This window comes from Hyla sarda, chromosome 11, assembly GCF_029499605.1.
Source record: "Hyla sarda isolate aHylSar1 chromosome 11, aHylSar1.hap1, whole genome shotgun sequence".
NCBI classification, from domain to species: domain Eukaryota; kingdom Metazoa; phylum Chordata; class Amphibia; order Anura; family Hylidae; genus Hyla; species Hyla sarda.
This window is the reverse complement of record NC_079199.1, coordinates 103,810,376-103,826,475: the sequence shown is the minus strand read 5'-3', so window position 1 is coordinate 103,826,475 and position 16,100 is coordinate 103,810,376. Positions and strand designations below refer to the sequence as shown.

The window sequence follows — 16,100 nt, the reverse complement described above, 5'->3', positions numbered from 1 at the left end:
TATTAGGGTCACTTTTTGCGCTGTGATTTGTAGTTTTTACCATTTTTGTTTTGATGGGACTGTTCAATTGCTTTTTAGATATTTTTTATGGTATTTGAAGTGACCAAAAATGTTCAAATCTGTTTAGTGCACTACTACGACTTTTGGGGCCCCTCTTGATTTTGCCCAGGGTCACGCTAAGCCTAAAACCGGCCCTGCCCAGAATGCAAGTCATCTGAGCATTACAGGCCCTGAACACAAGGGGGAACAGCAAGGTGTTGCAGCTTTGGATGTGACTAGAGTAACATATATACTATTCAATATGTGAATTGGCGCCATGTGATTGAAACATCGGGAAAACGCACAATTTTACAAACTTTTTTTTTACTGAAAACAAAGTTAAAATAAAAACACAAAGGTCATCAGAGTCTAAGACAGAACCGAAAGTACAGCAAAAATTCAAGTAAAAAGGATTTAAAAAAAAAACAACAAAATTAAACAAGGAATGGCCTGAATAGAGCAATGAGATCAGCCAATCAGAAGCCTGGAAAGTCACGTGACATCTTGTCGATCTTATATTGCGTCTACTCCAGTCACACTTAAAGGGGTGGTACTATATTTTTTTTAATCAACTGATGCCAGAAAGTGAAACAGATTTATAAATTACTTCTATTAAAAAAAAAAACTTAATCCTTCCAGGACTTATCAGCTGCTGTTATGATCCACAGTCAGTGCTTTACTTTTTGAATTTCTGTCTGACCACAGTGCTCTCTGCTGACATCTCTGTCCATTTTAGGAACTGTCCAGAGTAGGAGCAAGTTCCCATAGCAAACATATTCTGCTCTGGACAGTTCCTAAAATGGACAGAGGTGTCAGCAAAGAGCACTGTGGTCAGAAAGAAAGGAAATTCAAAAAGAAAAGAACTTCCTGTGGATCATAACAGCAGCTGATAATCCTTCCAGTACTTAAGATTTTTTTTTTATAGAAGTAATTTACAAATCTGTTTCACTTTCTGGCACCAGTTGATTAAAAAAAAAAATAGGGTTTTCGAGTAGGGTACCCCTTTAAAGCTGAATTTGGAATTCTGCTGCTTGCTACATGGGGCTGACAGATCCCAAATGTCCAATGCACTGCAATGCTTTACAATGTGCGATGAGGTCCCCAATCCACTGCAGCAGAACATGTACTGAACCAGCAGGGGGCAGCAGTCTGTTTTTATATCCAGCAAACTGTATATGAGAAACAAGTGAATCGTGGATGCAGCTTTGGCTGTGACTGGAGTCTAAAGACATAATACAACAGAACGTTACTAAAATAAAAATGGGGTCATGCCTTACACGGAGGAGCCATAACATGTCCGGTCTTGTTGGGTGTTTGCAGTATGGTTCCGGCTGTTGCAAAACTACAACTCCCAGCATGCCCGGACAGCCGTTGGCTGTCCGGGCATGCTGGGAGTTGTAGTTTTTCAACAGCTGGAGGCTTGCTAGAAAACACTGGTGTAGTGGTTAGTACCGACTAAGTGTCCAAGGGTGACTGGGGACCGAAAGACCCATCTGGTCTGATCTCACAGAAGAACTGCTGTAAAGCAAACTGCCGAAAAACTTGACATGGCAGCCTGGTGTATGGGGAAGAGATGCACTATGGGAAGAAGACAAGCCGTCTGGAGACCTTGTGTCCTGGCATCACATGGATGTTACTGTGACATGTCCCACCTACCTAACCATAGTACAGACCGAGTCCCCCCATTAATGGCAGGGGGACCCTCTAATGACAGCGGCCTCTATCATCCATGGAGGACTCACCTTACAGGATCTAATACTAAAGGAATATGGGGTCCGGGCCTCAAAGGTGACAGCACTGGGCTATCGTGTCCGGGTCTTGGGGGTCACCGCACAGGGATATGGGGTCTGGACCTCCAGGGTCACAGCATAGGGCTACGGGGTTTAAGCACATTGTTATGGGGTCCAGGCCTCAGGGGTCACAGCACAGGGCTATAGGGTCCGCGTCTTGGGGGACATAGCTCATTACTATGGGGTCTGGGCCTTGGGGACACAGCCCATTGCTATGGGGTCATAGCACAGGGATATGGGGTCCGGGCCTCAGGGGGACACAGCCCATTTCTATGGGGTCCGGGCCTCAGGGGGACACAGCATAAGGCAATGGGGTCTTGGGCTCAGGGGTCACAGCATAAGGCTATGGGGCCCGGGCCTCAGGGGGTCACAGCACAGGGCCATGGGGCCCGAGCCTCAGGGGTCACAGCACAGGGCCATGGGGTCCGGGCCTCAGGGGGTCACAGCACAGGGCTATGGGGTCCGGGCCTCAGGGGGTCACAGCACAGGGCTATGGGGTCCTGGGCTCAGGGGTCACAGCATAAGGCTATGGGGCCCAGGCCTCAGGGGGTCACAGCACAGGGCCATGGGGCCCGAGCCTCAGGGGTCACAGCACAGGGCCATGGGGTCCGGGCCTCAGGGGGTCACAGCACAGGGCTATGGGGTCCGGGCCTCAGGGGGTCACAGCACAGGGCTATGGGGTCTGGGCTTTATGGAAACAAAAAGAATACTCTGTCGGCTGGTTTCATTCCATGTAATTTTTTTGCGCCCGTATTACGAACATTTCGGTTCAGTTCAACAAAAACAAGTCATGTGGGGACCGGCGCTTTGTAATACGGACGCAAAAATTCCCGTGACGAACTCACATGAAACTGGCCAGAAACCAGCGGTCTCCAACCTGCGGCTCTCTACGACCCCCAGAACGCTCCAGGCATGCTGAGAGATGTAGTTCAGCTGGAGCGCCAGAGGTTAGTGAACGCTGCCTGAGGGTAAGTCCAGCCACAATGGTGCAAAAATGTAGATTTTACATGATATATTGTTACGCGGAGGCTCCTGTAAGGTTGGAATACAGATGTAATAACTCAATCTGAGGAGTACAAATAAAGATTCTGAATTCAAAAGCCTCATAGAACACAATGGTTGCCCGTAGAAACCAAACAAATGAGCTTTCATTATCCAGTGGAATTTAGAAAATAAAAGCTGAACTCTGATTGGTCAGGGAATTAAGGTGGACACTTGAAAGGCGGCTAATGGCCATTAGGGCGGTGTTGTTGGCACATCGGGCTCACGGTTGTAGTGATTGGGGGGGGGGGGGTCATCCAGGAATGGCGGTCACATGTGCGGTACAACCGCGAGGAGGAAGGCAATATTACTGGCAGAACGATTCAGCAGATGTCGTGGCCTCTTGTGCGTCACCCGGAGGGTTCATGAGGCCGATCACAGATTCATCCTGTAAATAAAACTACTGAACCATCCGCCTGGTAGATCCCTGAATTGGCGCCAACTGGCACCCTGGTTTATTGCTGTGTAAACGTCAGTATGTGCAATGATGGGGGCGCTGTCAGTGGGCCCGGCCTTTAGTTGATGGGCTCATAGATGGTGAAAGCTTGCTTCTTCATGAATAAGACCAAGATGGCGCCCATTATCAGTAGCAACAATGGTATCCCCAGCGCCACTGCCATGATACAGATGACCAAGATGGAGAAAGAGTCACGAGGAGGAGCGCCGTACCCGACCAGCACCGACCTGCGACAAAGAATCCCTCATTACCATAATGAAACCAGAAGCAAAGATCGAGACAAACACGGACACAATAATGACACAACGACAATCGGGGTGGGGGGGGCCCGACGCGCCGACACTCGGGGGCACAGGACAGCGACGCGCCGACACTAGGGGGCACAGGACAGCGACGCGCCGACACTAGGGGGCACAGGACAGCGACGCGCCGACACTCGGGGGCACAGGACAGCGACGCGCCGACACTCGGGGGCACAGGACAGCGACGCGCCGACACTCGGGGGCACAGGACAGCGACGCGCCGACACTCGGGGGCACAGGACAGCGACGCGCCGACACTCGGGGGCACAGGACAGCGACGCGCCGACACTCGGGGGCACAGGACAGCGACGCGCCGACACTCGGGGGCACAGGACAGCGACGCGCCGACACTCGGGGGCACACTCACCATCCTAGGAACTTGTTTTTGTCATAGAAGTCCCCATCTGCGATCCCATAAGACACGTTTAGAGCCTGCAGGTTGTATTGGCTGCTCAGCTGCTCCCCATAGAAGGCCTGGATAATACTGGGCACTGGCAGCGTCCCGTTCATATTGTGAGGTTTGTACACAGCACACGGGAGAGAGTCTGCCCTGGTGCCATTGACTGACCCGTACGCCACAGATTTCCACTGGAAATAGCCACGGGCATGGCTGGCATTGGGGGCATCAGACACCAGCTCTACCACCTGGGGATAAACAGACAGTATGAGCGCATGTTATCAGTACGATCCCCAATATGACTGCTCCCCAACCAGCGCCTCGTACCTCAAAAATGGTCGGCGTGTACTCATCATCTATGGAGCGGACAGACCGCACCTTCTTGTGTCCCGATTTCTTCTCTAGCGTCACCATCTCCAGAGCAAAACGCGAGTGGTTTCCCCGCGGCTGGACCCCCGAGATCATGAACTCCAGCTTGGTGCAGTTGGCGGTGTGAAGGAGCCGCGGCGCGGAGGCATCTCGTCCGGGTCTGTCGTATGCAGATACCTTAAGGGGGGAGGAGCAAGAGGTCAATACCGAGGGGGGAGTCTGCAGAGTAAGGTACTGTTTCCCAACTAGGGTGCCTCCATCTGTTGCAAAACTACAACTTCCAGCATGCCCGGACAGCCAAAGGCTGTCCGGGCATGCTGGGAATTGAAGTTTTGCAACAGCTGGAGGCACCCTAGTTGGGAAACACTAGAATAAGGGCTGGTAAAAATCAGACATTAATCTTAAAGTGACAGAATGTGAGCAGGGATCGGCAGCGCCAACGCGAGGGGTAGCAGGGATCAGCAGCGCGAGGGGTAGCAGGGATCGGCAGCGCCAGCGCGAGGGGTAGCAGGGATCGGCAGCGCCAACGCGAGGGGTAGCAGGGATCGGCAGCGCCAACGCGAGGGGTAGCAGGGATCGGCAGCGCCAGCGCGAGGGGTAGCAGGGATCGGCAGCGCCAGCGCGAAGGGTAGCAGGGATCGGCAGCGCCAGCGCGAGGGGTAGCAGGGATCGGCAGCGCCAGCGCGAGGGGTAGCAGGGATCGGCAGCGAGGGGTAGCAGGGATCGAGGGGGTGAACACATTAGTACTCACCCTGAAGCTGACACTTCCATTTCTGAAGCTCCCGGTGGGATCGGATTGGTCGACCCCCGTCAGACGGAAGGAGGAGGAGGAGGCGTTCAGGGTGTCGTTGGCGTTCTCCCACACAAAGTTGCCCAGGTCATAGGGGGGGTAAAAGTACTTTTCTGCAGTGCCAGAGAAGTTGGCCGTGTTGTTCACGTCTCTATATTCAAATATCTGGGGAAGGAAAGAGAAGGACTGAGTTACCATTCAGGGCTAGAGGAAAGCTGGGTGACAGCTGCAGAGAAATGTATATGTCTACTGAAAGTTATTGACCTATAACCCTGAGCACTTACCCTGGTGAAGGTGAGGGCGGTGGAGTACAGCACGCTGTCTGCTGGGTCCATGGTGATGGCTCCCGAGGGGTCCGAGGAGAGGAGTTTGGTCCAGTTGACCCGCAGGTCACTATGTGGGGTCTCTGTATAGATGAGAAGGACTGTGGGGGCTCCAATAGTGCTCCAAACATAGTGGATGGTGCTGCCATTCCCCACTGCCCGGGTGTGCAGCAAATTCACTGAGGAGTTGGAAAAGCCGGGGTTAAACTGCAGGTAAATCTATAAAGAGAGAAAACATCATTACTATATAGGATGGAAGAAAAGGGAGAGGACCCCTATATGTAACGTCCGACCCCTCAGAGACAGGAGAGGACCCCCATATGTAACGTCCGACCCCTCAGTACAGGAGAGCACCCCTATATGTAACGTCCGACCCCTCAGAGACAGGACAGGATCCCCATATGTAACGTCCGACCCCTCAGAGACAGGAGAGGACCCCTATATGTAACGTCCGACCCCTCAGAGACAGGAGAGGACCCCTATATGTAACGTCCGACCCCTCAGTACAGGAGAGGACCCCCATATGTAACGTCCGACCCCTCAGAGACAGGAGAGGACCCCTATATGTAACGCCCGACCCCTCAGAGACAGGAGAGGACCCCCATATGTAACGTCCGACCCCCTCAGAGACAGGAGAGGACCCCCATATGTAACGTCCGTCCCCTCAGAGACAGGAGAGGACCCCTATATGTAACGTCCGACCCCTCAGAGACAGGAGAGGACCCCTATATGTAACGTCCGACCCCTCAGTACAGGAGAGGACCCCTATATGTAACGTCCGACCCCTCAGAGACAGGAGAGGACCCCTATATGTAACGTCCGACCCCTCAGAGACAGGAGAGGACCCCCATATGTAACGTCCGACCCCCTCAGAGACAGGAGAGGACCCCCATATGTAACGTCCGACCCCTCAGAGACAGGAGAGGACCCCTATATGTAACGCCCGACCCCTCAGAGACAGGAGAGGACCCCCATATGTAACGTCCGACCCCCTCAGAGACAGGAGAGGACCCCCATATGTAACGTCCGACCCCTCAGAGACAGGAGAGGACCCCTATATGTAACGTCCGACCCCTCAGAGACAGGAGAGGACCCCCATATGTAACGTCCGACCCCTCAGAGAGGACAGGAGAGGACCCCCATATGTAACGTCCAACCCCTCAGAGACAGGAGAGGACCCCTATATGTAACGTCCGACCCCTCAGAGACAGGAGAGGACCCCGATATGTAACGTCCGACCCCTCAGAGAGGACAGGAGAGGACCCCTATATGTAACGTCCGACCCCTCAGAGAGGACAGGAGAGGACCCCTATATGTAACGTCCGACCCCTCAGAGACAGGAGAGGACCCCTATATGTAACGTCCGACCCCTCAGAGAGGACAGGAGAGGACCCCTATATGTAACGTCCGACCCGTCAGAGACAGGAGAGGACCCACATATGTAACGTCCGACCCCTCAGAGACAGGAGAGGACCCCCATATGTAACGTCCGACCCCCTCAGAGACAGGAGAGGACCCCCATATGTAACGTCCGACCCCTCAGAGACAGGAGAGGACCCCCATATGTAACGTCCGACCCCTCAGAGACAGGAGAGGACCCCCTATATGTAACGTCCGACCCCTCAGAGACAGGAGAGGACCCCCATATGTAACGTCCGACCCCTCAGAGACAGGAGAGGACCCCCATATGTAACGTCCGACCCCTCAGAGACAGGAGAGGACCCCCATATGTAACGTCCGACCCCTCAGAGAGGACAGGAGAGGACCCCTATATGTAACGTCCGACCCTTCAGAGAGGACAGGAGAGGACCCCTATATGTAACGTCCGACCCCTCAGAGAGGACAGGAGAGGACCCCTATATGTAACGTCCGACCCCTCAGAGACAGGAGAGGACCCCTATATGTAACGTCCGACCCCTCAGTACAGGAGAGGACCCCCATATGTAACGTCCGACCCCTCAGAGACAGGAGAGGACCCCCATATGTAACGCCCGACCCCTCAGAGACAGGAGAGGACCCCCATATGTAACGTCTGACCCCCTCAGAGACAGGAGAGGACCCCCATATGTAACGCCCGACCCCTCAGAGACAGGAGAGGACCCCTATATGTAACGTCCGACCCCTCAGAGACAGGAGAGGACCCCCTATATGTAACGTCCGACCCCTCAGAGACAGGAGAGGACCCCTATATGTAACGTCCGACCCCTCAGAGACAGGAGAGGACCCCCATATGTAACGTCCGACCCCTCAGAGACAGGAGAGGACCCCCATATGTAACGTCCGACCCCTCAGAGAGGACAGGAGAGGACCCCTATATGTAACGTCCGACCCTTCAGAGACAGGAGAGGACCCCCATATGTAACGTCCGACCCCTCAGAGAGGACAGGAGAGGACCCCCATATGTAACGTCCGACCCCTCAGAGACAGGAGAGGACCCCTATATGTAACGTCCGACCCCTCAGAGACAGGAGAGGACCCCCATATGTAACGTTCAACCCCTCAGAGACAGGAGAGGACCCCTATATGTAACGTCCGACCCCTCAGAGACAGGAGAGGACCCCTATATGTAACGTCCGACCCCTCAGAGACAGGAGAGGACCCCTATATGTAACGTCCGACCCCTCAGAGACAGGAGAGGACCCCCATATGTAACGTCCGACCCCTCAGAGACAGGAGAGGACCCCCATATGTAACGTCCCACCCCTCAGAGACAGGAGAGGACCCCCATATGTAACGTCCGACCCCTCAGAGAGGACAGGAGAGGACCCCCATATGTAACGTCCGACCCCTCAGAGAGGACAGGAGAGGACCCCTATATGTAACGTCCGACCCCTCAGAGAGGACAGGAGAGGACCCCCATATGTAACGTCCGACCCCTCAGAGACAGGAGAGGACCCCTATATGTAACCTCCGACCCCTCAGAGACAGGAGAGGACCCCTATATGTAACGTCCGACCTCTCAGAGAGGACAGGAGAGGACCCCCATATGTAACGTCCGACCCCTCAGAGACAGGAGAGGACCCCCTATATGTAACGTCCGACCCCTCAGAGACAGGAGAGGACCCCCATATGTAACGTCCGACCCCTCAGAGACAGGAGAGGACCCCCATATGTAACGTCCGACCCCTCAGAGAGGACAGGAGAGGACCCCTATATGTAACGTCCGACCCCTCAGGACAGGAGAGGACCCCCATATGTAACGTTCGACCCCTCAGAGACAGGAGAGGACCCCTATATGTAACGTCCGACCCCTCAGAGACAGGACAGGATCCCCATATGTAACGTCCGACCCCTCAGAGACAGGACAGGATCCCCATATGTAACGTCCGACCCCTCAGAGAGGACAGGAGAGGACCCCTATATGTAACGTCCGACCCCTCAGAGAGGACAGGAGAGGACCCCCATATGTAACGTCCGACCCCTCAGAGACAGGAGAGGACCCCTATATGTAACGTCCGACCCCTCAGAGACAGGAGAGGACCCCCATATGTAACGTCCGACCCCTCAGAGACAGGAGAGGACCCCTATATGTAACGTCCGACCCCTCAGAGACAGGAGAGGACCCCCATATGTAACGTCCGACCCCTCAGAGACAGGAGAGGACCCCCATATGTAACGTCCCACCCCTCAGAGACAGGAGAGGACCCCCATATGTAACGTCCGACCCCTCAGAGAGGACAGGAGAGGACCCCTATATGTAACGTCCGACCCCTCAGAGAGGACAGGAGAGGACCCCCATATGTAACGTCCGACCCCTCAGAGACAGGAGAGGACCCCTATATGTAACCTCCGACCCCTCAGAGACAGGAGAGGACCCCTATATGTAACGTCCGACCCCTCAGAGAGGACAGGAGAGGACCCCCATATGTAACGTCCGACCCCTCAGAGACAGGAGAGGACCCCCATATGTAACGTCCGCCCCCTCAGAGACAGGAGAGGACCCCCATATGTAACGTCCGACCCCTCAGAGACAGGAGAGGACCCCCATATGTAACGTCCGCCCCCTCAGAGACAGGAGAGGACCCCCATATGTAACGTCCAACCCCTCAGAGACAGGAGAGGACCCCCATATGTAACATCCGACCCCTCAGAGAGGACAGGAGAGGACCCCCATATGTAACGTCCGACCCCTCAGAGACAGGAGAGGACCCCTATATGTAACGTCCGACTCCTCAGAGAGGACAGGAGAGGACCCCTATATGTAACGTCCGACCCCTCAGAGACAGGAGAGGACCCCTATATGTAACGTCCGACCCCTCAGAGAGGACAGGAGAGGACCCCTATATGTAACGTCCGACCCCTCAGAGACAGGAGAGGACCCCCATATGTAACGTCCCACCCCTCAGAGACAGGAGAGGACCCCCATATGTAACATCCGACCCCTCAGAGAGGACAGGAGAGGACCCCTATATGTAACGTCCGACCCCTCAGAGACAGGAGAGGACCCCTATATGTAACGTCCGACCCCTCAGAGAGGACAGGAGAGGACCCCCATATGTAACGTCCGACCCCTCAGAGACAGGAGAGGACCCCCATATGTAACGCCCGACCCCTCAGAGACAGGAGAGGACCCCCATATGTAACGTCCGACCCCCTCAGAGACAGGAGAGGACCCCCATATGTAACGCCCGACCCCTCAGAGACAGGAGAGGACCCCTATATGTAACGTCCGACCCCTCAGAGACAGGAGAGGACCCCCTATATGTAACGTCCGACCCCTCAGAGACAGGAGAGGACCCCCATATGTAACGTCCGACCCCTCAGAGACAGGAGAGGACCCCCATATGTAACGTCCGACCCCTCAGAGACAGGAGAGGACCCCCATATGTAACGTCCGACCCCTCAGAGAGGACAGGAGAGGACCCCTATATGTAACGTCCGACCCATCAGAGACCGGAGAGGACCCCCATATGTAACGTCCGACCCCTCAGAGACAGGAGAGGACCCCTATATGTAACGTCCGACCCCTCAGAGACAGGAGAGGACCCCCCATATGTAACGTTCGACCCCTCAGAGACAGGAGAGGACCCCTATATGTAACGTCCGACCCCTCAGAGACAGGAGAGGACCCCTATATGTAACGTCCGACCCCTCAGAGACAGGAGAGGACCCCCATATGTAACGTCCGACCCCTCAGAGACAGGAGAGGACCCCTATATGTAACGTCCGACCCCTCAGAGACAGGAGAGGACCCCCATATGTAACGTCCGACCCCTCAGAGAGGACAGGAGAGGACCCCTATATGTAACGTCCGACCCCTCAGAGACAGGAGAGGACCCCCATATGTAACGTCCGACCCCTCAGAGACAGGAGAGGACCCCCATATGTAACGTCCGACCCCTCAGAGACAGGAGAGGACCCCCATATGTAACGTCCGACCCCTCAGAGACAGGAGAGGACCCCCATATGTAACGTCCGACCCCTCAGAGAGGACAGGAGAGGACCCCTATATGTAACGTCCGACCCTTCAGAGAGGACAGGAGAGGACCCCCATATGTAACGTCCGACCCCTCAGAGACAGGAGAGGACCCCCATATGTAACGTCCGACCCCTCAGAGACAGGAGAGGACCCCTATATGTAACGTCCGACCCCTCAGAGAGGACAGGAGAGGACCCCCATATGTAACGTCCGACCCCTCAGAGACAGGAGAGGACCCCTATATGTAACGTCCGACCCCTCAGAGACAGGAGAGGACCCCTATATGTAACGTCCGACCCCTCAGAGACAGGAGAGGACCCCCATATGTAACGTCCCACCCCTCAGAGACAGGAGAGGACCCCCATATGTAACGTCCGACCCCTCAGAGGACAGGAGAGGACCCCCATATGTAACGTCCGACCCCTCAGAGAGGACAGGAGAGGACCCCCATATGTAACGTCCGACCCCTCAGAGAGGACAGGAGAGGACCCCCATATGTAACGTCCGACCCCTCAGAGACAGGAGAGGACCCCTATATGTAACGTCCGACCCCTCAGAGACAGGAGAGGACCCCTATATGTAACGTCCGACCCCTCAGAGACAGGAGAGGACCCCTATATGTAACGTCCGACCCCTCAGAGAGGACAGGAGAGGACCCCCATATGTAACGTCCGACCCCTCAGAGACAGGAGAGGACCCCCATATGTAACGTCCGACCCCTCAGAGAGGACAGGAGAGGACCCCTATATGTAACGTCCGACCCCTCAGAGAGGACAGGAGAGGACCCCCATATGTAACGTCCGACCCCTCAGAGACAGGAGAGGACCCCTATATGTAACCTCCGACCCCTCAGAGACAGGAGAGGACCCCTATATGTAACGTCCGACCCCTCAGAGAGGACAGGAGAGGACCCCCATATGTAACGTCCGACCCCTCAGAGACAGGAGAGGACCCCCATATGTAACGTCCGCCCCCTCAGAGACAGGAGAGGACCCCCATATGTAACGTCCGACCCCTCAGAGACAGGAGAGGACCCCCATATGTAACGTCCGCCCCCTCAGAGACAGGAGAGGACCCCCATATGTAACATCCGACCCCTCAGAGAGGACAGGAGAGGACCCCCATATGTAACATCCGACCCCTCAGAGAGGACAGGAGAGGACCCCCATATGTAACGTCCGACCCCTCAGAGACAGGAGAGGACCCCTATATGTAACGTCCGACTCCTCAGAGAGGACAGGAGAGGACCCCTATATGTAACGTCCGACCCCTCAGAGACAGGAGAGGACCCCTATATGTAACGTCCGACCCCTCAGAGAGGACCCCTATATGTAACGTCCGACCCCTCAGAGACAGGAGAGCACCCCTATATGTAACGTCCGACCCCTCAGAGACAGGAGAGGACCCCTATATGTAACGTCCGACCCCTCAGAGAGGACAGGAGAGGACCCCCATATGTAACGTCCGACCCCTCAGAGACAGGAGAGGACCCCCATATGTAACGCCCGACCCCTCAGAGACAGGAGAGGACCCCCATATGTAACGTCCGACCCCCTCAGAGACAGGAGAGGACCCCCATATGTAACGCCCAACCCCTCAGAGACAGGAGAGGACCCCTATATGTAACGTCCGACCCCTCAGAGACAGGAGAGGACCCCCTATATGTAACGTCCGACCCCTCAGAGACAGGAGAGGACCCCCATATGTAACGTCCGACCCCTCAGAGACAGGAGAGGACCCCCATATGTAACGTCCGACCCCTCAGAGACAGGAGAGGACCCCCATATGTAACGTCCGACCCCTCAGAGAGGACAGGAGAGGACCCCTATATGTAACGTCCGACCCCTCAGGACAGGAGAGGACCCCCATATGTAACGTCCGACCCTTCAGAGACCGGAGAGGACCCCCATATGTAACGTCCGACCCCTCAGAGACAGGAGAGGACCCCTATATGTAACGTCCGACCCCTCAGAGACAGGAGAGGACCCCCCCATATGTAACGTTCGACCCCTCAGAGACAGGAGAGGACCCCTATATGTAACGTCCGACCCCTCAGAGACAGGAGAGGACCCCTATATGTAACGTCCGACCCCTCAGAGACAGGAGAGGACCCCCATATGTAACGTCCGACCCCTCAGAGACAGGAGAGGACCCCTATATGTAACGTCCGACCCCTCAGAGACAGGAGAGGACCCCCATATGTAACGTCCGACCCCTCAGAGACAGGAGAGGACCCCCATATGTAACGTCCCACCCCTCAGAGACAGGAGAGGACCCCCATATGTAACGTCCGACCCCTCAGAGAGGACAGGAGAGGACCCCCATATGTAACGTCCGACCCCTCAGAGAGGACAGGAGAGGACCCCCATATGTAACGTCCGACCCCTCAGAGAGGACAGGAGAGGACCCCCATATGTAACGTCCGACCCCTCAGAGACAGGAGAGGACCCCTATATGTAACGTCCGACCCCTCAGAGACAGGAGAGGACCCCTATATGTAACGTCCGACCCCTCAGAGACAGGAGAGGACCCCTATATGTAACGTCCGACCCCTCAGAGAGGACAGGAGAGGACCCCCATATGTAACGTCCGACCCCTCAGAGACAGGAGAGGACCCCCATATGTAACGTCCGACCCCTCAGAGACAGGAGAGGACCCCTATATGTAACGTCCGCCCCCTCAGAGACAGGAGAGGACCCCCATATGTAACGTCCGACCCCTCAGAGACAGGAGAGGACCCCCATATGTAACGTACGACCCCTCAGAGACAGGAGAGGACCCCTATATGTAACGTCCGACCCCTCAGAGACAGGAGAGGACCCCCATATGTAACGTCCGACCCCTCAGAGACAGGAGAGGACCCCCATATGTAACGTCCCACCCCTCAGAGACAGGAGAGGACCCCCATATGTAACGTCCGACCCCTCAGAGAGGACAGGAGAGGACCCCCATATGTAACGTCCGACCCCTCAGAGAGGACAGGAGAGGACCCCCATATGTAACGTCCGACCCCTCAGAGAGGACAGGAGAGGACCCCCATATGTAACGTCCGACCCCTGAGACAGGAGAGGACCCCTATATGTAACGTCCGACCCCTCAGAGACAGGAGAGGACCCCTATATGTAACGTCCGACCCCTCAGAGACAGGAGAGGACCCCTATATGTAACGTCCGACCCCTCAGAGAGGACAGGAGAGGACCCCCATATGTAACGTCCGACCCCTCAGAGACAGGAGAGGACCCCCATATGTAACGTCCGACCCCTCAGAGACAGGAGAGGACCCCTATATGTAACGTCCGCCCCCTCAGAGACAGGAGAGGACCCCCATATGTAACGTCCGACCCCTCAGAGACAGGAGAGGACCCCCATATGTAACGTACGACCCCTCAGACAGGAGAGGACCCCTATATGTAACGTCCGACCCCCTCAGAGACAGGAGAGGACCCCCATATGTAACGTCCGACCCCTCAGAGACAGGAGAGGACCCCCATATGTAACGTCCGACCCCTCAGAGAGGACAGGAGAGGACCCCTATATGTAACGTCCGACCCCTCAGAGACAGGAGAGGACCCCCATATGTAACGTCCCACCCCTCAGAGACAGGAGAGGACCCCTATATGTAACGTCCGACCCCTCAGAGAGGACAGGAGAGGACCCCTATATGTAACGTCCGACCCCTCAGAGACAGGAGAGGACCCCCATATGTAACGTCCCACCCCTCAGAGACAGGAGAGCACCCCTATATGTAACGTCCGACCCCTCAGAGACAGGAGAGGACCCCTATATGTAACGTCCGACCCCTCAGAGACAGGAGAGGACCCCTATATGTAACGTCCGACCCCTCAGAGACAGGAGAGGACCCCTATATGTAACGTCCGACCCCTCAGAGACAGGAGAGGACCCCTATATGTAACGTCCGCCCCCTCAGAGACAGGACCCCCATACGTAACGTCCGACCCCTCAGAGACAGGAGAGGACCCCCATATGTAACGTCCGACCCCTCAGAGACAGGAGAGGACCCCTATATGTAACGTCCGACCCCTCAGAGAGGACAGGAGAGGACCCCTATATGTAACGTCCGACCCCTCAGAGACAGGAGAGGACCCCTATATGTAACGTCCGACCCCTCAGAGAGGACAGGAGAGGACCCCTATATGTAACGTCCGACCCCTCAGAGACAGGAGAGGACCCCCATATGTAACGCCCGACCCCTCAGAGACAGGAGAGGACCCCCATATGTAACGTCCGACCCCTCAGTACAGGAGAGGACCCCGATATGTAACATCCGACCCCTCAGAGACAGGAGAGGACCCCTATATGTAACGTCCGACCCCTCAGAGACAGGAGAGGACCCCCATATGTAACGTCCGACCCCTCAGAGACAGGAGAGGACCCCGATATGTAACGCCCGACCCCTCAGAGACAGGAGAGGACCCCGATATGTAACGTCCGCCCCCTCAGAGATAGGAGAGGACCCCCATATGTAACGTCCGACCCCTCAGAGACAGGAGAGGACCCCTATATGTAACGTCCGACCCCTCAGGACCTTTTGGACTCTGTACACACTGCACTGGTATCAGTTCCTCTTCAGGTGAAGTGGGCGGGGCCAGTGCTGGGGGAGGGGCCAATGAGTTTCTGGTTGATGAGTCAGGGTCAGAGCTGCTGAGAAAAACACCTTAGCCCCTCCCCCTGGAGATTCCCCCCCCCCCCCCCCCCCCCCCCACTGCATATACTGGGGGAGAACTACAAATCCCAGCAAGACAGAAAACAAAGCCTGTGGGACATAACTGTACAATGTGGAACTACAGGTCCCAGCATCAAATCATAGTTCACATGCGGCCCCCAGGTGCTATAAGCCCCCCTAGAGCTCGGGAACTACAACTCCCAGCCTGCCCAAAGAAGCACGAGCCATAATAACCGCCGCCAGCTGTTCCCCAGCCTCCCGGGGGATTGTGGGAGTTGTAGTCTCCGCAAACTGCAGTAGGTTACTCTACAGCGCCCCCCGCTGTCCTCACCTGGCGGGTCTCCTCGTCCTCAGGGGCCCCCCGGACCCCCAGCGCCCCGACCAGGAGCAGCAGCCAGACCCGCGTACACATGACTGTTGTCCGGCACCGGCGCTTCCGCCCGAGGCATGTGACTCGCAGTCAGCTGACCGCAGCCCGAGGGGGAGGAG

General features: G+C 55.8%; 1 protein-coding gene across 1 annotated transcript; it reads right to left on the bottom strand.

The window, feature by feature from the left end:
• Positions 1-3,289: 3,289 nt before the first annotated feature.
• GLMP (glycosylated lysosomal membrane protein) lies at positions 3,290-16,100 on the bottom strand. Its single transcript, XM_056546936.1, has 6 exons — positions 15,943-16,100; positions 5,470-5,727; positions 5,147-5,350; positions 4,354-4,572; positions 3,997-4,274; positions 3,290-3,554 (listed from the first exon to the last, which is right to left on the bottom strand). Exons 1-6 carry the CDS (start codon positions 16,021-16,023, stop codon positions 3,386-3,388), a joined length of 1,209 nt encoding a protein of 402 aa, XP_056402911.1. The 5' UTR covers positions 16,024-16,100; the 3' UTR covers positions 3,290-3,385.